The sequence below is a fragment of the Podarcis liolepis genome (genome assembly GCF_965112155.1).
Source record: "Podarcis liolepis genome assembly, chromosome: 4".
Lineage (NCBI taxonomy): Eukaryota > Metazoa > Chordata > Lepidosauria > Squamata > Lacertidae > Podarcis > Podarcis liolepis.
In genome coordinates, this window is record NC_139558.1 from 100812364 (window position 1) to 100837464 (window position 25101).

The window sequence follows — 25101 nt, forward strand, 5'->3', positions numbered from 1 at the left end:
AGTCCTGAAGCCATTTTGACCCTCCCAAATTGACCTCAAATATTTCTCTGGAAATATTTCTGGAAGGAAATGGAAAGCCTCCCCATTGTCTTTTGCTTACCTGTCTGAAGGGCATATGTGTGTATGAACAGGGTGAGCCTGTGACCTGGTTTCAGGAATTAAAGTATTTGCCGTCACAAAAGAATGGCCAGACTGCCCAGGTAAAGCAATCAGTGACCATTATCAGGTATCCTGGCAGACAGGATTTCTGCTGTAGACCGCCTCCTTCTGTGATGTGTGTATGTTTTAGGCGGTGGTCTTGGGCTACAGGATGGGCAATTTCAAAAGTCCATATAAGGGCTTGCACACCATTGTTCTGGGTTCCTCCTCCCTCCTGCGTGGGGTGTGTGTGTGTGAGAGCACCCTGTTGCAAGTTAATAAAGATCAGGCTTACTAGCTGCCTTGCTTCTCAATATACCGTATATACTCGAGTATAAGCTGACCCAAATATAAGCCGAGGCACCTAAGTTTAGCACAAAAAAACTGGGAAAACTTATTGACCTGAGTATAAGCTGGTTTACCACACCACAAACCTGGTGGCGGCGGCAGCGGCGGAGGAGGAAGAACAAGCAGCCCGCTGCCGCCACTGCCTGCCTCACTCAAGTATAAGCTGAGGGGGGCTTTTTCAGCATAAAAAATATGCTGAAAAAGTCAGCTTATACTCGAGTATATAAGGTACAGTGGTGCCTCGCAAGACGAAAAGAATCCGAAAAGAATCCGTTCTGTGATTCTCTTCGTCTAGCGGTTTTTTCGTCTTGCGAAGCAAGCCCATTGAAGGATTAGCGCTATTAGTGGTATTAGCGGCTTTTAGCGGCTTATCTGCTGATCGGATCAGCTGATAAGCGGCTTAGAAAAAGGGGGTGGGGAGGGGGAAAAAACAGCAGGAACTCGCAAGACATTGTCGTCTTGCGAAGCAAGCCCATAGGAGATTCGTTTTGCGAAGCACCTCCAAAACGGAAAACTCTTTCGTCTAGTGAGTTTTCCGTCTTGCGAGGCATTCGTCTTGCGGGGCACCACTGTACTCAATAAACTCTGGTTGGTGTTTTCTCCTACCAATAGGGAACCCACTTAAGGACTCCATACAGGCTCTTGGATACCCCACAAGGGAAAAGGAACAGGTTTTTTCTATATCAGCTAGGTTCGATTGCTACTGCCTGAGGCTGCCGTGCCTCTGAATAACACTTGCTGGGAGACAGAGTGTTTGCAGGCTTCCCAGGCAGGAGCAGGGTCCAAGTGCCCCCAGCCCAACCGCCGTTGATGCAGGCGGCATACAACAGGAGTGGTCTGCTGCCGCAACAGCAGAACATCATTCAAAACATTAACCAAGGAGAACAGCCAAAGTGCCATTCAGCATTTTGGAATTAAACCTGGACCATCTGAGGCAACTGGAACAGGGCTGGGGGCCCTTTCCCGCCCCAAGGGCCACCTTCCCTTCTGGCCAACATTCTGAGGGCCGCACTCCAGTGGTGGGCGGGGCCAGAGCTAAAAGTGGGCGGAGCAATGAGGGCAGCTGCTTTTCTTTCCTTTTAAAGAGGTAGCTCACAAATAATAGCAGTGGCTCACTAAGATACCATCACGGTGGGGAATTTCCGCAACAACGGAAAGTATCGGAAAGAGAGGTTGCACATGCCCTGCCGGGGAAAGGGGAAGAAGCATGAAGCTGCCCACTAAATTGTAGTGCAGGACAGGGGTTCCCTTTGAAATATTGGTGCCTATGAATGTGCAGAGGAAAATTCAAAAAAAGGACAATCGGTTCATTCTGTGACACACAACACAACTTTTCAGGGGGGAAAACCCCAATTTTTAACAACAAAGTTTGTCACCGGCACATTCCTACAACTAGCCTCTTGGTCCAAATAATCCTGAACCTGCGGCCTCCACATGTTGCAGAACTTACAGCTCCCACGAGCCCCAGCCAGGGGGGACAGGAGTTGGGATTTTGGCAAGCCTTGCAAACATTTAATTCAGTCTTCGTTTTTCGTGCTGCTGGTCTGTACGGAAAAGAGACCGGTATGGGCTGCGCAGTGCCTGCCCCTCAGCTTCTTTGCGGGAGAGGAGAAGGTGAGCAGGGAAGAAAGTCGCCTTTCCGAGGAATCTTTCCGACAGTCTTGGCTGTGAACTACAGCAACAAGTCAGGATGAGCCCCAGCGCTCTGGCGTGTGCGGATGTTGGTGAGAAGAATCAGACCAGAGGGAGAGTAAGAGGTGCTGGCACTGCAACCCGAATAACATGTTCCTTGCTCCAATTACTGGAGTTCTTACTCTCTTCTTGTTAGTCTCACTTCCAACTCTGTGGCAGCCCTGTGCGTCCTTTGTGGGCTCCTTGTTCTGGCGACATCCTGATCCCAGCTGATCACCAAACGTGCGACTGAAGTAGATTACACCCAATCTACTCGCCCTGTTCTGCCCAAAGCCAGGAGGGTCCATTCACCACGGCCTCAGTCGGCTCCCTGCAGTTGCTAGCGTGTCTCTCTATCTCAGCAGCGGGGAAACTGAACTGGCAGATGGGGCAGTGGACGCAGTCTGCGACAAGCTCTTCCCACAACGATGGAGACGAGGAGGAAGATCTCGCTTCAAAATCCTCTTCTCCACAGCTGGAGGCATGAGCTGGTAAGAGATTGGTGGGGAAATGGCCTGCAGAAGGAGGCAACAGGGTCTGACAAGAGCAACCAGAAGCTAGAACCTCCCTTCTCTCCCACCCCTGTCTCTGGCCACAATCCACTCTGAGATTGCCACTTTAGGCAACACCATTACGTGCAACCCTCCTGCACGTTGCAAATACGATGCCAATCCCTTCAGCATGGTGCAAAATAAGTGCTCTCTCCCCCAATCAGCAGGGTGCAAACAAAACGCTACCTTCTCCCAACAATTTCTCCTCGCCAAATAGTGCCGTGTGTTGCAAATCGAAGGTGGGAAACATCACGCAAACAAACACAAAGAAAGCATCATTGAAAAATAAATTGCTCCTCAGCGATTGACTGCAGATAGCAGAGCTGGCCCAAGACATTTTGCTGCCAGAGGCAAAGGACGAGATGGTGCAACCCCCTTCCATGTTCAGAAGGTGACAACAGGATAGCAGCATCCCCCAGCACACCTGAGGACTGCCGGCTAGTTTAGGGGGTGTTGTGCACCTCCACTTCTTGCCCTCTAACAGAGGGGAACAGCCAAGGAGGTGGTACTGCTACCGCCCCTCAGCTCCTGTCGCCTGAGGCAGCTGCCTCCCTCTGCCCAATGGTCGCACCGGTCCTGGCAAGCAACTTATTTGAATTTGCCATCTGTTACTCACCCGCACAGATGGGGCACACACCCAACTCCACCTCTCTCTTTCTAGGCCATCTCTCTTCCTCTTCCTCTTCCTCCTCTTCACGTTCCTTGTTCCTCAGTCTCCCCTGCTGGCCTGCGGCTCTTCGCTCCCTTCGAGAATTAGCCCTACGCTTGACAGAAGAAGCTGCTGCAGACCTGTGGAGAAGGTTGTTGCTCATTTAAAAGAGTTTAAAGTCTCCCTTTATACCACACACATCTCATCTCAGCAAACATACACTGTTTATTCAAAACGACTACTATGCTTCGTGGTATTTTCCCTTTGAGTATACTTTGTCTTCTATTTTCAGGGATGTAACAAATCAGACTCCATTAATTTCCCATATTATAACAGCTGCATTCAGGTCATAAATAAAATTCTATTTATTATTATTATTATTATTTTTCCGCCAGTATCATGCCCTTTAGGAGTCATGAAACATCTATTTTTTCTGGGTTAACGGAAGCGGCAGGATACAGAGTTGGCCACAGATTTGCTCTGGGAAACCACCACCTTGAACCCTGAGCTGAATCCGAAGGGCAGCTGACTGGGACTGAACCGGAAGGAAATTCCCCACACGGCCAAATCACCTCGTCAGGTTGCTGCATGATGCCCGTCTTCGACTTGTTTTCGTGCCTCCTCTTCTGGCAGACGATTCCTGCTTGGGCCCTGCAAGATGAATCAAGTCAGCAACATTAGTCATCCAGGGCTGGTGTGTCTGGTAAGACTCACCTGTGGGGCTGACTGTTTCACAGCAAATGAGATCCCACAGAGAGAGATGGAAACAAAGGATCACCAAAGAGGGGATCTTGCCCAAACCCTCCTCCACAAGGCAGGACTGTCCACCCACTGATGAAAACCCTTATTCCATTGTGGCTGGGTAACCCAGCCAGATGGGCGGGGTATAAATTATTGTTGTTGTTGGTGGTGGTGGTGTTGTTATTCTGTCCAAAGAAGGACAGAACTTTTTTTATGTATGCTACAACAGCAGCAAGAATACTCATTGCAAAGTACTGGAAGACACAAGATTTACCCACTCTGGAAGAATGGCAGATGAAGGTGATTGATTACATGGAATTGGCAGAAATGACCGGCAGAGTTCGAGACCAGGGAGAAGAGTCGGTGAAAGAAGACTGGAAGAAATTTAAAGACTATTTACAGAAATATTGTAAAATTAATGAATGCTAGAAGGATGTTGGATAGAAACTAAGTGGTTTCCAACTGTAATGCTTTAAGAGATAGGAAAAAAGGTTTACAAAAGGGTAAAAGCTTAATGGTAAGGATTTGCTGAAATAACAAACTGAAGTGGAATACAAAAAAGGGAGGTACGAGGAGGTCCGGGGAAATAAGTGTAAGGAAGATATGTTATGGAAAATCAATGTGTTTTTAACTGTTTTTATTTTGTATGTTTCTTTTTGTTTTTCATTTTTACTGTTATACTTTAAAAACTTTAATAAATATCTTTTAAAAAAAAATATTCTGTCATGCTGTATGCAGTGGCAGGTCTCCCTGCTCTGGTACCAGGAGCAGTGTACATCCAGGAGCATGGCACACGTCAGGAGGGCTGAGCGGCGAGCCCCCCCCCCTTCGTCCGCCAGTGTCTGTACCCCAAGCAGACATCCACTGTCACACATAGTAGGAAGAGGGGAGGATTTCAGCTGAGGAGACCAGAGCTCAAAGTTGTCAACTTTTTATTGGTTTTATGTTCTAACAACAACAACAACAACAATTTATTTCTACACCATCTGACTAGGTTTCCCCAGCCACTCTGGGCAGCTCCCAACAGAACATTAAAAACACGATCAAACATCAAACATTAAAAACTTCCCTAAACAGGGCTGCCTTCAGATGTTTTCTAAAAGTCAGGTACAGTGGTACCTCGGGTTAAGTACTTAATTGTTCCAGAGGTCCGTACTTAACCTGAAACTGTTCTTAACCTGAAGCACCACTTTAGCTAATGGGGCCTCCTGCTGCCGCCGCGCCGCCGGAGCACAATTCCTGTTCTTATCCTGAAGCAAAGTTCTTAACCTGAAGCACTATTTCTGGGTTAGCGGAGTCTGTAACCTGAAGCATCTGTAACCTGAGGTACCACTGTAGTTGTTTACTTCCTTCACATCTGATGGAAGGGCGTTCCACAGGGCGGGCGCCGCTACTGAGAAGGCCCTCTGCCTGGTTTTTATTGCTGTAAACTACATATGTGTGTGTGTGTGTGTGTGTGTATGATACAGCAGTATGCAAAATAATAATAATAATTAAAATCGCCACAGCCAAAAAAAGCCATTGGATGTGTCTTGTGCCAATGAGGAGAGTCTCAGGGGACTGAGCCGGAGACTCACAAGCCGGATCTCAACCCAGCAGTCACTGGGTGGGAGAACGGGGCGGGGGGGGGGGGAGTATGCTCAGGGCTACGGCACTTGGGCAGGCTTTTTAAAAAAAAAAACCTCCCTCCTGCGCTGTTTTAGTGGAAGGTGCCATTCACAGGCCACCTGCATCACATCTTGTTTTGCCGACAGACCAACCTGTACAGGGTTACTGTGAGGATGAAAACAGAATAACCTCATCCATGCCATCCTGTTTGGAGAGTGCTATTGTACCCCGCTCCCTTTTTATCCTTCCAAGCTAAACAGTCTAAATTACCGTATTTTTCGCTCTATAAGACGCACCAGACCACAAGATGCACCTAGTTTTTGGAGGAGGAAAACAAGGAAAAAAATATTCTGAATCTCAGAAGCCAGAACAGCAAGGGGGATCGCTGCGCAGTGAAAGCAGCAATCCTTCTTGCTGTTCTGGCTTCTGGGATAGCTGCGCAGCCTGCATTCGCTCCATAAGACGCACACACATTTCCCCTTACTTTTTAGGAGGGAAAAAGTGAGTCTTATAGAGCAAAAAATACGGTATTTTCATCTTTGCAGGCAGGATAAGATTGCTGATCTACTCTGCAGCTAGAAGACAGCAGGGAAGAACTGACGGGCCAGAGACTCCATAATGGTTCTCTTTCTCCCTCTAGTGGCTCTTAGTTGGCTGTCTATAGTTCTCTTCAGTGGCTCAGGCACCAAGTGATGCTTCCAAACCATTTTCAAAGGCAGCCCCACATGAAGCACATCCCAATAGTCCAGTCTTGAGGTTCCCAGAGCATTGATGATGCTGATGATTGATTGATTGATTGATTTATTGATTGATTGATTTATACACCACCAACTCTGGGTGGCATCAGAACATACTAAAAACACCAGTCATTAAAAACTTCCCTAAACAGGGCTGCCTTCAGATGTCTTCTAAAAGCCAGATAGCTGCTTATTTCCTTGACATCTGATGTGAGGGCATTCCATAGGGCAGGCGCCACCACCGAGAAGGCCCTCTGCCTGGTTCCCTGTAACCTCGCTTCTCGCAGGGAGGGAACCACCAGAAGGCCCTCGGAGCTGGACCTGGCTGAACGACGGGGGTGGAGATGCTCCTTCAGGTATAAAGGACTGAGGCCGTTTAGGGCTTGAAAGGTCAGCACCAACACTTTGAATTGTGCTCGGAAATGTCCCAGGAGCCAATGTAGGTCTTTCAGAACCGGTGTTATGTGGTCTCAGCGGCGGCTCCCAGTCACTAGTCCAGCTGCCGCATTCTGGATTAGTTGTAGTTTCCGGGTCACCTCCAAAGGTAGCCCCACATAGAGCGCATTGCAGTAGTCCAAGTGGGAGATAACCAGAGCATGCACCACTCTGGCGAGGCAGTCCGCGGGCAGGGAGGGTCTCAGCCTGCGTACCAGATGGAGCTGGTAGACAGCTGCCCTGGACACAGAATTGACCTGTGCCTCCATGGACAGTGGTGAGTCCAAAATGACTCCCAGGCTGCGCACCTGATAACTGAAGTCAAACTATCCTTGTCCAGAAAGGGTCATAGTTGGGCCACAAGCCTAATCTGGTAGAATGCACTCTTTGCCACCAAGACCACTGCACCTCTAGTAGCAACTAAGGATGCAGGGGAAAAAACCCAATCAGCAGCACAGATCCATCAGGACTCCCCTGCTCAGCGCCAGAGGGCCCCAGACCTGACACTCAACACCTGACCCAGGGCTCCACACCTGATGGGCTCTATAAAGGACTGCTGCCGCTGCTGCTGCTGGGCAGAGAGGGCTCCGTTTTGTTTTGTTTTTGTTTAAATTGCTGTTATTTTTTACCTATGTCATTTTAAACTGTGGTATTAACGCTGTACTGTATTCTTAGTCTTAGATTTTGATTAATGTGGAAATGGTTTCCCATTTGGTTGTGCATTTTTTATATGGTTTATTTATTGTTTATGATTTTTGTAATTATGTAAAGGTAAAGGTACCCCTTCCCATACGGGCCAGTCTTGACAGACTCTAGGGTTGTGCGCTCATCTCACTCTAGAGGCCGGGAGCCAGCGCTGTCCGCAGACACTTCCGGGTCACGTGGCCAGCGTGACAAACTGCATCTGGCGAGCCAGCGCAGCACACGGAACGCCGTTTACCTTCCCGCTATTAAGCGGTACCTATTTATCTACTTGCACTTAAGTGTGCTTTCGAACTGCTAGGTGGGCAGGAGCTGGGACCGAACGATGGGAGTTCGCCCCGCCGCGAGGATTCGAACCGCCAACCATGCGATCGGCAAGTCCTAGGCACTGAGGTTTTACCCACAGCGCCACCCGCGTCCCTTGTAATTATGTAAATCTTGTTATATAATAATAATAATTTATTATTTATACCCCGCCCATCTGGCTGGGTCCCCCCAGCCACTCTGGGCGGCTTCCAACAAAACACTAAAATACAATAACCTATTAAATATTAAAAGCTTCCCTAAACAGGGCTGCCTTCAGATGTCTTCTAAAAGTCTGGTAGTTGTTGTTCTCTTTGACATCTGGTGGGAGGGCGTTCCACAGGGAGGGCGCCACCACCGAGAAGGCCCTCTGCCTGGTTCCCTGTAACCTCACTTCCTGCAGGGAGGGAACCGCCAGAAGGCCCTTGGAGCTGGACCTCAGTGTCTGGGCAGAACGATGGAGGTGGAGATGCTCCTTCAGGTATACTGGGCCTTTGAGGCCATTTAGGGCTTTAAAGGTCATGCTGTAAGCCGCCTTTAGCATTGTTTTTTTAACTATGGAAAGGAGGCATACAAATAAAAAATGAAATGAAATGAAATGAAAAAGGAATCTGGCTTAGTCATTCCAAGGTTTTAAGATTTTGTCGGGCACTATCCCAGTGTGCTCAAGCCGCTCTCTCTGACACAGGCTGGAATATTCACAAGACCAGCTCAACACATCAAACGTAGTTTGAATTGCCCCTTGTGGATCTGCTCCCATGTTGGTGCTTGGAGGGGTAGCTTCTCAGCAGACAGAAGTGTCCCCATCTCTCCGCCCCCCTCCACATCCCCAATACTCACGCGACGCAACTGGCTCCTGAGCTTCCTGCTGGCTCTGCCCGTCCTCTTTGCTCTCTGCAGAAGGAGTGCTGGGGCCAGGCACCAGGGGGAAGGCTCTTTTGCGGGCACAGGCCCCCTGCAGCACCATCCTGGCCGGGCGGCTCATACAGGCACCAGGGCTGGAGGCTGGGTCCAGCTGCTGCAGCCGGCTTTTTAGTGCCACTTCCTGCTCGGTGCTCCTGCAAAGAGAAACCCAACAGCTGCTTCCTCAAGAGGCCACTGCAGAACCAAGACTCCAGCTTCCTGGAAGCAATGCTGCTACCAAGAGACAGGCGTGGGCAAAAGAACCACAAGAACAGAGTCAGAAACTGGAAAAGGACTGTCTGTTCTCTATTGTTCCAACCTGCCCTGTCCAAAAATGGAATGTATTGCACATAAAGCACACTGATGACAGTCCAGCCTTATCCTGAAGACCTCCAGAAGTTTCAAACTAACATTGTTTCAGGCTAAGGCCTGCATTGCCTTCTGTCCATCCTTCTGGGGGCCCTGTGCCAGAGGTGGGTGAGTGTGAGCAATGGATGCACACACGCAGGTACTTACGATGGCGCCTCTGGGAAGAAAGTCCTGCAGAAGGCTGCATTGGAGAGCCACGGGCTGCTGCTGGACTCGGAAGGAGCCTGTGGGCAACAAACAGGATGAAAGAAGAGAGGTAACATTTGAGAGATCAATAATTACCGTATTTTTCGCTCTATAACACGCACCTGACCATAACATGCACATCGTTTTTAGAGGAGAAAAACAAGGGAAAAAATATTCTGAATGAAACAGTGGACGTATCATTTTTGTGCTTCATGCTGTGGCCACAGACATGTGATCTGATGGTGAATTTGGGCTGACCCAATGCAAAAATCCTGAGAATCCCTGTGGATCCATGCTTTGTAACCACCTTTTTGCACCATTGCAGCCCCAGGCAACAGTGGGTGCGTGATTTTGGGGGGGCAGGCTGTAGCCATGGACATGCTGTGTGCTCTGATGGTGAATTTGGGGTGACCCAATGCAAAGATCCTGAGGATCCATGTGGATCCATGCTTTGTAACCACATTTTAAGTGGGGAAGGAAGGAAAAACACAGAAGGCTAAGAATGCAGGAGAGGGCTATAACGTGAGGAAAGGAAGGCAAAAGTCCCCCCCCCACCCACACAAGCCAGCCAGCGCTCTCTCTCTCTCTCTCTCTCCCTCCCATCTGCATGTTTTCCGGCTGCCTGATATTTATTTTTTTTAATTGCCTTGACAGAAGAAAGCATTTTAACTGCATTAAGAACTATTTAGCAGCGAAACCTAAGCTTTGCCATCCCTTAAGAGGTACAGACACTGTAATCTTCCAGATCGCATGAATTTACAGGCAAAACACTGTTTAAGGATTTCATCCTTTTAAATTGAAGAAAGCATATTTGAATGCTGTGTGTCCCCAAAAACAAAAAGCAGGAAGTCAAATCAGAATTTTAAGCTGAACCTGTAATCTCTCTTCCCTTCACAAACATTGTTCCCTCCGGAGAACAGAGAGGAAAGCAGACACTCTGCTTGCCTGGAGGGGAGGGGCTTTCCCTGCTCTTTGTTCCGTTTCAGCAATCGTGAAGCCCGATTTGATTTTTGTCTGATTTTTCGGCTCCAGGGACCACACATTCGCTCCATAACACGCACAGACATTTCCCCTTCCTTTTCAGGAGAAAAAATCTGCATGTTATAGAGCAAAAAATACGGTAGATCGATAATTAGCAAACTGGGGAAGTCCTTTTGTCCCCTGCTTCTATAGCTCAGCTCAAATACAAAAAAACAACAGATTTTGCTCATCAGGATAAGAATGGCCATTCTGGGCTAGAACAACAGCCCACCTGGCTCAGTATCCTGCCAATCAAAGGCCTCAGGGATGTTCACAAGCAGGGCACCCTGCCAGCGTCTGGCAGGCAAAGCAAGGCAGAAGAAGGTCACTGTGCTTCTGAATAATGGTGGCTGTTAGAACAGTAGACCTTCAAAAATCCCTCAAGTGGTTTCATATTGCAGGGAACATAAGAACCACCCGCTGGATCAGGCCAAAGCCCAGCATCCTCTTCTCGTAACCAGATCCCTGTGGGAAACCAGCAAGCAGAACCTGAGAACTGCAGGACTCTCAGCTCCTGAAATTCCCAGCAACTGGTATTTAGAAGCCTTAGTAGAAGCGGAGCATACCATGGCTAGTAGCCATTGAGAGCTTTATACCCCATGAATTGGTCTAACCATCTTTGAAGCCATCTAGGCAGGTGGCAATCACTGCCTCCTGCGAACGAGTGCCGTGATTCAACTATGTGATGCATAAAACACTTTCTTTCATCTGCTCTGAATCTTCAGCTTCACCGGATGTCAAAAAGTTCTAGTGTTCTAGTTCTAGTATTTTCTCTGTTCACTTTCTTCATGGATAATTTTATGGACTTCCTGGGGGAGGGGGTGGCTTTTGAGCAGACAAACAGCAGAACTGGCAGCCTCCCAATTACAGTGGTACCTTGGGTTACAGACGCTTCAGGTTACAGACTCCCCCAACCCAGAAATAGTACCTCGAGTTAAGAACTTTGCTTCAGGATGAGAACAGAAATCGCGGCGCAGCAGCAGCAGGAGGCCCCATTAGCTAAAGTGGTGCTTCAGGTTAAGAACAGTTTCAGGTTAAGAACAGACCTCCAGAATGAATTAAGTTCTCAACCAGAAGTACCACTGTATTTTAATTTGAAAAAAATAAATACATGGGGAGCTTGTGCCCACTTCATTTTGTTTTAGTATTTTATTTATTTATATACACAAACAACTTCACTAGTTTAATACCCGGTTTGTGAACAATATTCTTTACTTGCTGGATTTTGGCCCCCATGCTTGCATAAAATTGCAGGATAGCTACCCATGACCCGTGGATCTGTACCTGACTAGGAGCAGAGACTGGGCCTGACTTGCTGTCGTCTACATCCTGTGGAGTGCGGATTCGGATGAAGGAGAGACCGAACTGCGTGCGCTTGTTGAAGGGCTGGCTACAAGTGAGTCTGACACGGTCCCACTTCTCGCCTAGAGCTGAAGCCAGGAAGTCTCCTGTGGGGCACAGAGAGGGAGATGCCGAGCGAATACAATCCAGGCCATTTACAGTCCTCAGGTGGCTCCACGTGGCTGAAGAGTGCCCACCTTCTTACCTTCTTTAAACATCCGGACTGCAGAACGATTTTTATCCAGCTTTGCATCAGCGGGCATCATCAAGGCTGTGGTGGGCAAGAGAGTGAGGTAGCTCTGGTCTAGAGGCCAGGAGGATCGCCCCACGTCTATCTGAAGGAAGGCAGAGCCACAGTTCCCTGAAGTGCACAAACAGAAGATCAAGCTCTGCACCAAAGAACTTGCACTTGGACTATCAAACGTCCGAAAGTTGTCTCCTTCTGGCACTGCCTGCCTTTCCTCCTCAGTTTAGTTGAGTTGCAGTGCACTCATATGGGGTTCACAAACATTCAGACTCAGAGCCCTGCAGCCTGCCCTAGTCTCCTGCTCCTTTTGTTTTTTCCATTTATTAATTTTTCACTTTTTAAATTTATTATTTCGGTCACAGACCAGTTCCAGCCCACAAACAATATCAAGGAAGTCATAAAACACAATAGAGATACATTTGAATTTGACCATTAGGTGCAGTTGTGGCCGACTCTGGGGTTGCGGTGCTCATCTCGCTTTATTGGCCGAGGGAGCAGGCGTACAGCTTCTGGGTCATGTGGCCAGCATGACTATAACCAGAGCAGCGCACAGAAATGCCGTTTACCTTCCCGCCAGAGCAGTACCTATTTATCTAGTCGCACTTTGACATGCTTTCAAACTGCTAGGTTGGCAGGAGCAGGGACCGAGCAACGGGAGCTCACCCCGTCACGGGGATTCGAACTGCCGACCTTCTGATCGGCAAGCCCTAGGCTCTGTGGTTGAACCCACAGCGTCACCCGCGTCCCAATACAGATATAGCAACAGTTAAAAATATATATAAATTCAAACTTAAAACTGTTTTGAAGAGCAACGGGCTCAGCTACACAGCCATCACCTGGACACAAACCTACATTGCAATACATTTGCTCAGAATGCCAACACCTCGTTGAAGAACATGCTGTCGTAACATATTTTAAATTTAAGGCAGTGTGTCACTTGCTCTGTGCTTCTAATCCTGCCTTGCAGTTACAACATCAGCCCTTAAGAACACAAGAAGTGCCTCCTAGATCCAGCCAGTGGCCTTTCTAGTCCAGCATCTTGTTCTCACAGGGGTCAGCCAGATGCCCAGGATGTGAAACCTGCAAGCAGGATACAAGCATGAGAGCAGCACCCTCCCCTCCTGTGGTTCCCAGCATCTGGCATTCAGAAGCACTGCTGGCTAGCAGCTATTGGTAAGCCTTCTCCTCCATGAATTTGTCTAAACCTCTTTCAGAGCCATCCAGGCTGGTGGCCATCACTGTCTCCTGTGGGACTGAGTTCCACAGTTCAACTCTGTGCTGCGTGAAGAAGGACTTTAATGTTTGCTGAATCTCTCAACATTCAGCTTCACTGGATTTTGTCACAGAGCTGGCAAGGAAGGCTCCGGAGTTGAAGGAGGGGGAGAGAGAGGGGCTGGTAGAAGAGGCAGCACTGAAAGGGGGTGTAGAGCAAGGGGAAGCCACTCAGGTGGAGGCAAGGCTCCTATCTACCAGCTCAGGCACAGAGGGAGAAGGAAAACCAGTTCCGTCAGCTCAGGACAGGAGGGGGTTAAAATGCCCGCCAGGAACAACGGAGACGTTTGGGATTGCCCAACCCTACGGATGATTCGGACGCTTGAAGTGATGCTCTATACCTTGTAAATAATGTACAATAAAGACTGTAAATACATCTCTGATTAAGCAGAGGGAAAATAAAAAACTCCTTCCAGTAGCACCTTAAAGACCAACTAAGTTAGTTCTTGGTATGAGCTTTCGTGTGCATGCACACTTCTTCAGATACACGTGTATCTGAAGAAATGTGCATGCACACGAAAGCTCATACCAAGAACTAACTTAGTTGGTCTTTAAGGTGCTACTGGAAGGAGTTTTTAATTTTGACTATGGCAGACCAACACGGCTACCTACCTGTAAGCAGAGGGATTTATTGTGAAGGGCTCACCAAAACCATCACAGATTTCAACAAGTTCCAGTGTTGTGAGAGAAGGATAAAAACTTCTCTCTATCCCTTTTGTTCCCATAGAGGGGGTTCCTTTGCTACCTCCTCCCACATGCTTACCCACATCAATGTAGCCAATGCGGCTTGCGTGTTCCAACTGCAGCTCTGCTTTCAGTTGCCTGCTCCGGTCCTGGGGAGAGCTGAGCCAGGGCCGAACCCCTTCTTCAAGCAGAAGGTTCTCCACCGGGGACTTGGGATCCTGCCCCAGAGAAAGGAGCGAGAAGAAACAACTGAGGAGCACAGCACACGACTCCACTTCTGTATATTTATCCCTCTGCACCCACTAGATTGCTGCAGAACTGCACAGTCCACTATTTGGCACTGGAGCTGGCATCTCAAGATGCTCAGATCTCTTCTACTGCAAGTTTATAGTCCTTAATTTGAAAATGCATATGCCAGAAAGACCCTAGAGCCAGAAGAGGGCGAGAACGAATAGTGGTCAGACTCTGGGTCTAAGCTCCCCATTGCACTGCTAGTAAAATAATAAAATCAACTGGTTACCATTTGGAACACAAAAAGAGCCAGTTACGTATTTTTTGCTCTATAAGACTCACTTTTTCCCTCCTAAAAAGTAAGGGGAAATGTGTGTGCGTCTTATGGAGCGAATGCAGGCTGCACAGCTATCCCAGAAGCCAGAACAGCAAGAGGGATTGCTGCTTTCACTGCACAGCGATCCCTCTTGCTGTTCTGGCTTCTGAGATTCAGAATATATTTTTTGTTTTGTTTTCCTCCTCCAAAAACTAGGTGCGTCTTGTGATCTGGTGCGTCTTATAGAGCGAAAAATACAGTATATGATGAGTTAGTGACATGATATTAACTGGTATTTTTTATTTTTTTAAAAAATCAACGTTTAAAGCTTTTTACTATTTTTAAATAGTCGTTTGCCTACTAATGTACTAGAAGTTTTGAGCTCAGCTTGTTTTGTAACTCCCTATTTCCCTTAATTTAAAAGAACATGGATGTTACCTGAAATGTGAAAGAAACAACGTATTTGATTTTGACTGGAGCCATTTCCAAGGATTCAGTGAGTCACCCTCATTTGATCAGGTTTTCATTTCCACTTATGGGGCTTTCCCATCCTGAGTCCCACCTGGTTTGGGGGGAAGAGAGATGGATTTTATTTTTCCCCGCTTCTTACTCCCTCGGGATGAGGTGCCCGGGGCCTTCGCTTCTGTTCCATAGGTGAGGACTGTTAACGGAAAAATCTGAGGGCTCTCTTGGACAAAACAAAGACACCAACCAGGATAACTTGGAGCAAAACAGCAGCCTGTAGGCTTGGCCTTTATTGAACTGTTGCAACAGGGTATTTCCTTCACTTGCAAGAGAGAGGAAAAGACCCAGAACAATGGGCTGCAAGACCTTATAAAAACTTTTGAAATTCCCCTCCTCTAGGTCAAGCCCACCCCCAGAAACATCATGCATACATTACAGAAAGGAGGGGTTGACATCATGCATACATTACAGAAAGGGTTGACATCATGCATACATTACAGAAAGGGTTGACATCATGCATACATTACAGAAAGGAGGGGTTGAGGGAGGAGTTGTGGTGGTAACCTGAGTGTCCAGTCACCCAGCTGGTTCCTCCTTTCCCCCTCCCCATGAGTACTTTCCAGGTGACAATGGGGAGTTTGCAGTTTCCTGCCCCCAGAGGGAAGATCTGATCATCGTCCTTTGTTTCAGCCTGTGGTGAATCCACTGTTCTTTATGATTTTGATTGTCTTCTGTCTGGGATTATCAGGGCTGACATAGCAACTGGGCAGGGCTCCTGTGGATGTGCTGGTATGGTGAAGGGATTATGGCCGACCAGAACAAAGCCACCCCCTCACTTTGATAGTCTTTGTCATATGGAGTAAAATAAAAATGGAAAAGTGCAAATCCGATGTATGGTTGATTTTCTATGAATTTATAACAGAAATGGGACGTATGTAGTGTGTGAGTGAGTGTGTGTGAAGTTTGTGCAAACAGAATGATTGGGGTGGGGGGGGTTCCTGCTACAGTTCCCCCCTTCGGAGATAAGATTGCAAAGGTGGCTACTTTGCAATCCTTTTCTCCGCACAATTTAAGGTGGTAAATAATAACCTGGTATTCTCCGTCCCAGATGTGTGTGTCCATGTGAACCTGAAAGGGACTTGGATATCATGCTACTTTAAGGATATTTGCATGGAAATATAATGGTGTAACAGTGCACTGCTCAGTTACTTGTGGTATTCTAGCACCTTGGAAGAAATATTTTCTCAATAGTGATCTATGCTTTACATTTAGGCAGGAAGGTCCACTAATGACTGAAAAGTGCAGTTTGCTTCCCCCCCACCCATTTGTGTGTTCTCAGGTGTCAAGGTAGCTCTTCTGTGGTCTCACATCGGCATGGTGTCGCAGTAGTGGCAATCCCTGCTGAATCCACTTAGGGCTTTCATATTTTTCATGTAGCCTGGCACCCACCACAGCTGGCACAGGTTTCGGACACGTCATGAGTGAAATGTCTTTGCCTTGGCCAAAATCCATGGGATTTCTTATTATTATTACAGGCTCTGGTCTTGCATCCTGAGAAGTTGCTCACTTGCACTTTAAGGACCAAAAAGCTAATTGCAGCCTGGATACACTTGCCCAATTCAAACTGAGTCCAATTTGAATTTATGTGCCCATGGTTCTCAACCTTTCAAACCAGTCTGTTAAAGGAAAACCGTTCTTAAAAGGGCACTTTGTCGAAATAAGACAATTTAACTCTATAAGGGATCATTCCTGCTAAACCAAAGCATATGCACCTTCATGTATCTTATAAGCTTCTCCTTGGTAAAGCCAGTTTTTGCACATTTTAAAGTGGATAGGGAAAGTTGGCAGAGTGCCAGGTGGGACAATGAAATGTGGTTATCTAAACATTGGACTACACAATAGTGTGAGCTATCAGAAAGTATAAAATGCATGAGAATTGGTGTGCAAGCAATAAGACATTAAACATAAAAATAATTACACACAAAATAGCCCCCCCCCCTTGTGGGAATAACACACTGTCAGACACATTTCAACATTCCTACATAATAACACTTAAAACAAAACAAACTAATTAAATATCAGTTGCATATCTTGACACAATTGTGATCTTTTACGCATGTATCTTTTGAATCCTGGAGCGCAGAGGCTTGAGGTTCAAGTGAAAAGATGTCCTTGCAAGTCAACTCCACCCCCCTTTGTCAGGCCCACTCCCCTGGCAGTCTATATCCTTTGAAAGAGATAGCTGTGGGCACTTGAAAACTCTGGTGTCTTGTGATGATGGAAGAACTGAGTTGAGGGGTTGTTGCTGCTTTTCATCATTGCACATCTGTATAGGTGATATCCTGTAAGGGGCAGGGTTTTGGGGCTTAAAGACAGTTAGAAAAGGGAGGGGTAAAAGGCAAAAGGATGTCCTCCAGTTTCCATGGGAAGCTGCAAATAATAAAAATCTTAGCGAATTAAGCGTTTCATTCATTCCAATATTATTATCACATTTTCCTATAACTACTGTTATTATCTGCCAAGTTCATTTGCTTTCCTTCACTTTGGAGAGAAAGAGAACTGTAAAAAATACAAAGGTTAAGAATACAAAAGAAAGCAAAAAATTAGATTACCAGTCAGATGAAAACAAACTTGACACAAAGACATCAGATTTAGAAAAGAATTATTATTAAATATATTATCAAAACCACGCAGATTACTACTAGACTGAAAAAAATGGGAAAACCATGGGAAAAAACTTTAAATTCACCATGTGCTATTTGATAAAAGAACTTCATGAAACTGACTTTCAACATGTGATGAACATGTCCCCAAAGTAAAACACACACACACAAAATTACCTATGAGGAACCAAAAATAAATAAATGCTAAGACACGCAATTAATAGAAACTTGAAGTAACCTGAAGTAACCTGTTTTGGCATTTTAACATCCCAAATGATGTGACAACAACAACTGTAATGTTAATAGCGGAATACTGGGAAATGAGTTAATACCAAGAAAAATGAATGGCAATTTAAAGTTGTGCAGGTACCTTGCACTAGCCAAAATGACAGAATTAATAAGAAATGCTCAGGCCGAAGGTAAACAAGTACCATTCCACAAACAATGTTTGGTTGTGCTTCGATTAACTTCATAGACATCATGGAGAAACGGATTAAATAAATGAAAACAGATTATTTGTAACTTTAAAAAGAAGTGTCAAGGCCACAAAGAGATTGAAGTTACTAATATAGCAGGGATTCAGACTTGTTTCACAGAACAGAAAGAAACTTGCTGTGGGAGGAAAAAGGGACAAACACTTTGTTATCGGGGTTCACATATCCTGTTAAAAGGTAAAATTATTTCATGTGAGAAGCTTGTCAGGAAATGCTGTTCCTAAAATTCCCATTGAGGGGGGAATGCTTTGATATTTACCTGTGAAAAGAATTTGGCATGTTAAGATTTGGAACTTGGAAAGCTCTTGACTTTTGATGGGCTAGTTGTTGTTTTGTTTTGTTTTGTTTTTTAGCCTTTTGTCTTAAGTAGCCCTGGAGCAAAGACAGATTAAGGGTGATTTACCTCAATGGTTCCAAGTTTTCTTTTCTTTTCTTTTCTTTTCTTTTTTTTTTTTTTTTTTGGAAGAAACCTCCTCTCCCCCCTTACAGTTCCCCCCTTCCTCTCTCTCTCTTCTTTAGCTGATCTAGCCTCTGTGCATGTGCAGAGTTCATGTCTCAGCAAACCTTTTATACTATTGAAAATGTTGCATCCTTTGGCTAAATTACCATTTGAATAAGGGAAAGGAAGGGTAAGGAGTAGATTTTGAAAACAGGGTTTGATTTTAAACAAAACAGAGAAACTCAGCAATTTAAGTATTCACCAAAGCTAGCAATTTCAGCCCAAGCAAACTGAGACTGCTTCCTTTATGTACAGGAAAGGGCTAATATCCCTCTGGCCATTCACGGAACAATCAACCGCTCTCTTATTTATGAGTAAAAATGGCCAGAGTTAGAATTCCTAGGATTTTATTTTATTTTTTTTAACTTCTCAGCCATTTCAGCCTTACCATTTGCAGACAAAAAAATATTATTATTATTATTAATATTATTATTATTTCCTGCCCTTTATTTACAGGAATGGTCAAGGCTAATTCTACTTGATTATTCATTTGTATGTGCTTAAACTTTGAGTAGACTTTTAAGTCTGATTTTTAAATAGTAGACAAAATGATAAACACTGTAATCACTCAAATGCTTGGTATTACCAGTTGGGCTTCACCTCTCACCTTTTAAAACTAAAGAGCAAAGCTAGGCTGAATTTCAACTCCATTACCACACCAGAATTTAAGAATTACCCTCCAATGCTTGCAGACACATGGTCTTCCACACAGCCACAAATTGGGAGAGTTGAAAGGGACCCTGGGGTCATCTAGTCCAACCCTCCAAAATATGTACTACCAAAGAGGCATACACATTTAAGTACAGATTTACAGCTGGGAAAGGAAACATCTATACTCCTGAGAGGATCTCTTATAAAGCACAGTTAAAGCAGCCCTAGATTTGATTTTTTTTTTTTTTAAGGGAATACACAAGTGTTGCCCCCTCCCCCCTTTGCAGTTTCCTTTAAAGGAAGCTTACTCGGGAGTAAATTTACCTAGCACAGAAGTAAGAAGGGAGAAACCAACTGAAAGGGGCAGAGTGAAACAAGGGGGAGGGGGGCATTTTCTAACAAAAGAGGCCATGAAGTCTTATAGAGACTGATATCAGGAGCCTTACAATAACTCTTCTGTCCAACCAAATCAAAGTTAAAACTGGACTCAAATATTTTTTCTTAGAATGAACACCATACTTTTATAGGCATACACTTAATGAAATACATACACTGCATTTTAGCTTGAGAGAGCAGTTGTGCTCAACTAGGCTTTTGCAGCAGAAACATTAGGTTAACTTCTCCTTCCAAAATAGACTGGAGCAAACTCAAAAGTTAGAACAAACATCATTTACCATTAGACTTAAAATCACCCTCCTCACTTAAAACTAGAAGAAAGAGGTGGGGTAATCCCCCTTTCAGAACACAAGTAGCACGTATACAGGATTTCACCACTTGGGAGGGAAACTCTCTTTTAGAGCCTCTCTCAAATAACAAACATTTGCACACTCCATTCTCCATTTTGTTTTGTTTAAGATCGATAAGGCGCAACATGGCTTCCTTAGATTTAAAATTTTGAAGCAAGCTTGCAATTTAAAACTATGTGCATTTAAGAACAGTCTATGGATGCCAAGGCCAATGTAAATACAAACCCTTGAAATATTTCTAAATCTTTGAATACATCTCTTATTCATTTTTTTTTTTTTTTTGCCTCTGAGCACCATTAAGTTTACAGTTTCATGTTCTAGCTTTAGATTATAGTTTAACAACACAAATTTGATGTGTTCAGCTCTCCCTAAGGGTTCACACCCTGATTTTGTTGAAGGATCCCTGAGGTGGCCACTGTGCCCTGGGTTCTAGGTGGTGGGCCTAAGCCACCCACTAAAAGTTACAACGGTCTCGTACTTTGTACTTGGAAAGACCATTTTGCCCCTTTATTTTATTTCTATTTTTTTTTCTAATTGGAGATGACAAGCTGGAGGGGCATATTAGAGTCCTCTCTGGGGCAAAAGGCTTCATGGAAGCTTTGTTGCCAGGAGGAGTCCAGCTAGGGTGTTTAGTGAGCTCCCATTCTCTCATATGTTATTATTGGGGGGTTTTTTTTTTGTTAACGAAGTACGCTAAAGACAGAAAGAGTGGAAACACACACACAAGGGAGGAAAGAAAGGGGTAGAAGAAAGATTCTTTCAGTATTTGGGATATCCTTGACTTAGTGCAATCCCTACTTGTTTCTTAACCACGAGCTATTTGCTAAAAACCTCAGGCCTGAACGGAAACCTAAACCACGGGTCGCTGCCCGGAAACCTAAACCACGGGTCTCTGCCCGGAAACCTAAACCACGGGTCTCTGCCCGGAAACCTAAACCACGGGTCTCTGCCCGGAAACCTAAACCACGGGTCTCTGCCCGGAAACCTAAACCACGGGTCTCTGCCCGGAAACCTAAACCACAGTACTGTTTTCAAGACTAATCCTAGTGTGGGGCCCCAATTGTGAACCTCCCCTTCTACCCTCCACAACAGCCTCCTGCCTAGCCTTTGAGACTAAGTTTGGGCTCCCTACTGGACGCCTGCGCTGTGCAGTGCCAGATTGGGGGTCCGAGAAAACAAAGTTTTGAAAGAGGAGCAAACGACCTTGCGTTCTCACATACCCAGGTCATCCCTAACAAAGGTTGCCAGGCAGGAGGGGAAGGTTCATTTGTATAGTTAGGGTAGGTGGAGAGTAAGAGAATACTTGAAAGACTCCCCTGGACGACTCCGAGAGAGGGATGTCAGAGAAACAGTAAAAGAGCCACGCTTTCCCGGACTCAATTCCAAGACGGAAAACGGGGGAGAAAAGAGATAGAGAGATTAAGATGTTCCTGGACGACCCCGGGGGGGAACATCGGAAAACAGCAAAAGGTACCACAATTTCCCCGGCCACACACCGTGTAAGAAATTGAGGGGAGAGAAAGAGAAAGGTTTTGGCGTACCCAGACAACTCCGAGAGGTATGCGCCACACAGTAAAGTTCCGCGATCTCCCTGGCCACTTTCCGAAGGGGAGAATCGGGTTAGAAAAGGGTAAAGTTAGAGCGCACCCGGCCGACTCCGAGGGGCTACGCCAGAAATGAAAGAAGGAAAGTCTGGCTGTCGTGGGGTCGTTACTTTTCCACCCCCCTCCCAATGCATTTACTTCAAACCATACTCACGTTCGAAGATGTCCCCCGCAAATCCCAGGATCCTTTTCTTTTTAGCCGGCTTGACCTCGCCTTTGCTCCCCTGGTTGAGCTTTTGGTGACGATTGATTACCGCCCGCAAAGAGGAGGCAGGGAGAGGAAGAAGGATCCCTGGGCTAAGGTTGCCCAGTGGCGCCCGATCCCTTCTATCTCCCCTCTCACCTTTACAGGAGAACCAAGTGTCCCTTCGTGGTCGCCAACTGTTAACGGAAAAATCTGAGGGCTCTCTTGGACAAAACAAAGACACCAACCAGGATAACTTGGAGCAAAACAGCAGCCTGTAGGCTTGGCCTTTATTGAACTGTTGCAACAGGGTATTTCCTTCACTTGCAAGAGAGAGGAAAAGACCCAGAACAATGGGCTGCAAGACCTTATAAAAACTTTTGAAATTCCCCTCCTCTAGGTCAAGCCCACCCCCAGAAACATCATGCATACATTACAGAAAGGAGGGGTTGACATCATGCATACATTACAGAAAGGGTTGACATCATGCATACATTACAGAAAGGGTTGACATCATGCATACATTACAGAAAGGAGGGGTTGAGGGAGGAGTTGTGGTGGTAACCTGAGTGTCCAGTCACCCAGCTGGTTCCTCCTTTCCCCCTCCCCATGAGTACTTTCCAGGTGACAATGGGGAGTTTGCAGTTTCCTGCCCCCAGAGGGAAGATCTGATCATCGTCCTTTGTTTCAGCCTGTGGTGAATCCACTGTTCTTTATGATTTTGATTGTCTTCTGTCTGGGATTATCAGGGCTGACATAGCAACTGGGCAGGGCTCCTGTGGATGTGCTGGTATGGTGAAGGGATTATGGCCGACCAGAACAAAGCCACCCCCTCACTTTGATAGTCTTTGTCATATGGAGTAAAATAAAAATGGAAAAGTGCAAATCCGATGTATGGTTGATTTTCTATGAATTTATAACAGAAATGGGACGTATGTAGTGTGTGAGTGAGTGTGTGTGAAGTTTGTGCAAACAGAATGATTGGGGTGGGGGGGGTTCCTGCTACAGGACGCAGCCCAGCCACAATTCACCCCCAACGGGGGGGGGGGGGCGCACTCGAATCCTCCCCTCCCTCTCGGCCACAGAGCTCAATGCCTGCAACCCTGGGGCGGGTGCAGTGGGAAGAAGACCACGGCCTCATCTCGGCCCTGTCCTACTTCGCAGGGCAGTTGTGGCGGGGATTAAACAAGGAGGCACAATAACAATGTAATAACTGCACTAAATACAGGCATACCTCGGGTTACAGATGCTTCAGGTTGCGTTTTTTCAGGTTGCGGACTGCCGAAACCCGGAAGTACCGGAACGGGTTACTTCCGAGTTTCGGTGGTCATGCATGTGCAGAAGCGCCGAATCGCAACCCACGCATCCGCAGGCGCAGGTTGCAAACGCCGTGGGTTGCGAACATGCATCCCGCACGGATCACATTCGCAACCCGAGCGTCCACTGTACATCCTCTTCGCAAGGGGGTCGTCTGAAGAGCTCCAATGAAAATAGGGACATCCTAAAGAAAAGTGGAACACTCCGCGGAGGATCAAATCAGAAACCGGGACGGCTTCTCTAAATCAGGGACATCCCTGGAAAATAAGGACAGAATCCCTGACGGAGACCCACCTCCCACTGTTGAACATCTCTTCCTGTCAGAAGTTGCTTCCTGCTGCTTACTCGGCATCTCCTTCCTTGCCATTTGGATCCCTTGGTTCGGATCCTTCCCTCCAGAGCAGCAGAAAACTAGCTTGCTCCGTCTTCCCCATGGAAGGCGTTTGAAGAGGTCTCTCCTGCCTCCTCTCCGTCTCCTCCATTCCAGGCTCAGCATCCCCAGCTGTTCCTCACCTCAGAGAACTACAATTCCCAGCACCCTTTGCAAACCACAGTTCCCAGGATTCTTCAGGGAAGTTGGGCTTTGAAGGTGCCCAGCCTCGGTTTGAAGCCTACAGAGTTACACTTCAAGCAAGAGGGAAAGTTCCCCTTGGACCCGCAGCTGCTTCCTCCCTCTTTCCGGTGGCACTGAAGGGGCACGTCCGTGTGGGCGCAGATGGGGCCACTGAGGCTGCAGAGAGTGTGGCTAAGAAGCCTTGGCAGAGGCGGCGGAGGCGGCTGGCTCCCTACCTGTGGCTGAAGACATCCTCTTCGTCCTCTTCGCAAGGGGGGTGTCTGAGCGGAGGGAAGTGGAAGAGCCTTATACATCTGGTTCCTGACTCACAGGAAAGCCCTGCCTCCCACCCACATGCCCCCAGCAGACAAAACAAAACAAAACGAATGAATGATTTCCCCCCAAAAAAATTTACACAACAAACATGAAAAGGATACATTACATTACATATTCTTAGACTGAGATAAATTTTACAAAGTGCATAGTAAAAATATTTAGGGATCTAAGATAAATAAAATAGCACTTAAAAAGAAAAGGGAGGAAAAGACAAGACCAAAAAGCAAAACCCAACAACCAAAACTAAACGACAAAAACTAAAAAATACAAAAAGTAGAAATACTTATGAATGAATGAATGAATGAATTTAACCCTTCACATCCCGGACTGCAGCACTTACCTCTATCTCTTCCGAGGGGGCTTCTCTCAGCACCCGCGGGACCCGGGAATTAACGTATGCAAATGAGGTACCTGAGAGAGATCTCTCCCCCTCCCCCCCCCAGGGATCCCGGACGCGCCTTCCTTAGTTTCCCGGTGTTTCTCAATCTCCCGCCAATACTGCCCGCCCCTTGACCCTCGACGCTGATTGGCTGGCTGCTCGTCTGTCCGCGTGACGTCACCGAGGTCGTTCGTAAACGGACTGGTTTTTCTTTAAAAAAAGGTTTTTAAAATAAATAAACAAATGCTTTCTACTACATGGTAGAGCAAACGTTGTTTCGAATCACGACGCTAAATTTGTTCCATATTTTTTTAAAACAAGGAACTCTGACAGGAGAGGCCGCAAAGCATGCTGGGAGCCGTAGTCCTTCCTCCCGCCGGCCTCGAAAGCGCCGCGCGCATCTGGATTTAAGGGGCGGGGCAGATGCCAGGGAGCGTCCCTCATTTTCCTGCTGGCTTGAGAAGCGTAAAAAGTACCCGGCCATCCCGTGAAGACTGTTGCGGCGGTTTCCAGAAAATGCATGTGAAAACGCAGCCTGCCGGGACTCGGTCCCTGAGCGCCTTGTCCGCCAAACAGGACTTTTTGCGCCCGCTTACGAAGCTGTCACATATCGGACGCTCCCTCGCCCGCTTTGACAGCCTCCTTCGGCCATCTCGGCCCCGCCCCCCAGACCCGCCTCCTCCAATCGGCCCCTCCGGCGGCGGCTCGCGCGCCGGGCGATTGGCCGAGCGGGAACCGGTAGTGAGCGGCGATTGGCG

General features: G+C 46.7%; 1 protein-coding gene across 2 annotated transcripts; it reads right to left on the reverse strand.

Annotated features, from left to right (window-relative positions):
- Positions 1-1792: 1792 nt before the first annotated feature.
- XNDC1N (XRCC1 N-terminal domain containing 1, N-terminal like) lies at positions 1793-25026 on the reverse strand. 2 transcript variants are annotated; one of them, XM_083499804.1, is made up of 11 exons: positions 24347-25026; positions 23865-23967; positions 14891-15014; positions 13985-14123; positions 11908-12063; positions 11646-11809; positions 9303-9379; positions 8724-8941; positions 3930-4008; positions 3325-3497; positions 1793-2672 (listed from the first exon to the last, which is right to left on the reverse strand). In XM_083499804.1, the coding sequence occupies exons 3-11, from the start codon at positions 14933-14935 to the stop codon at positions 2428-2430; spliced, it is 1296 nt and encodes a 431-aa protein (XP_083355930.1). In that variant the 5' UTR covers positions 14936-15014; positions 23865-23967; positions 24347-25026; the 3' UTR covers positions 1793-2427. The 2 variants fall into 2 exon arrangements, with proteins under 2 accessions (XP_083355930.1, XP_083355931.1); XM_083499805.1 differs by lacking the exon at positions 24347-25026 and having other exon boundaries at positions 23865-23987.
- Positions 25027-25101: the final 75 nt, after the last annotated feature.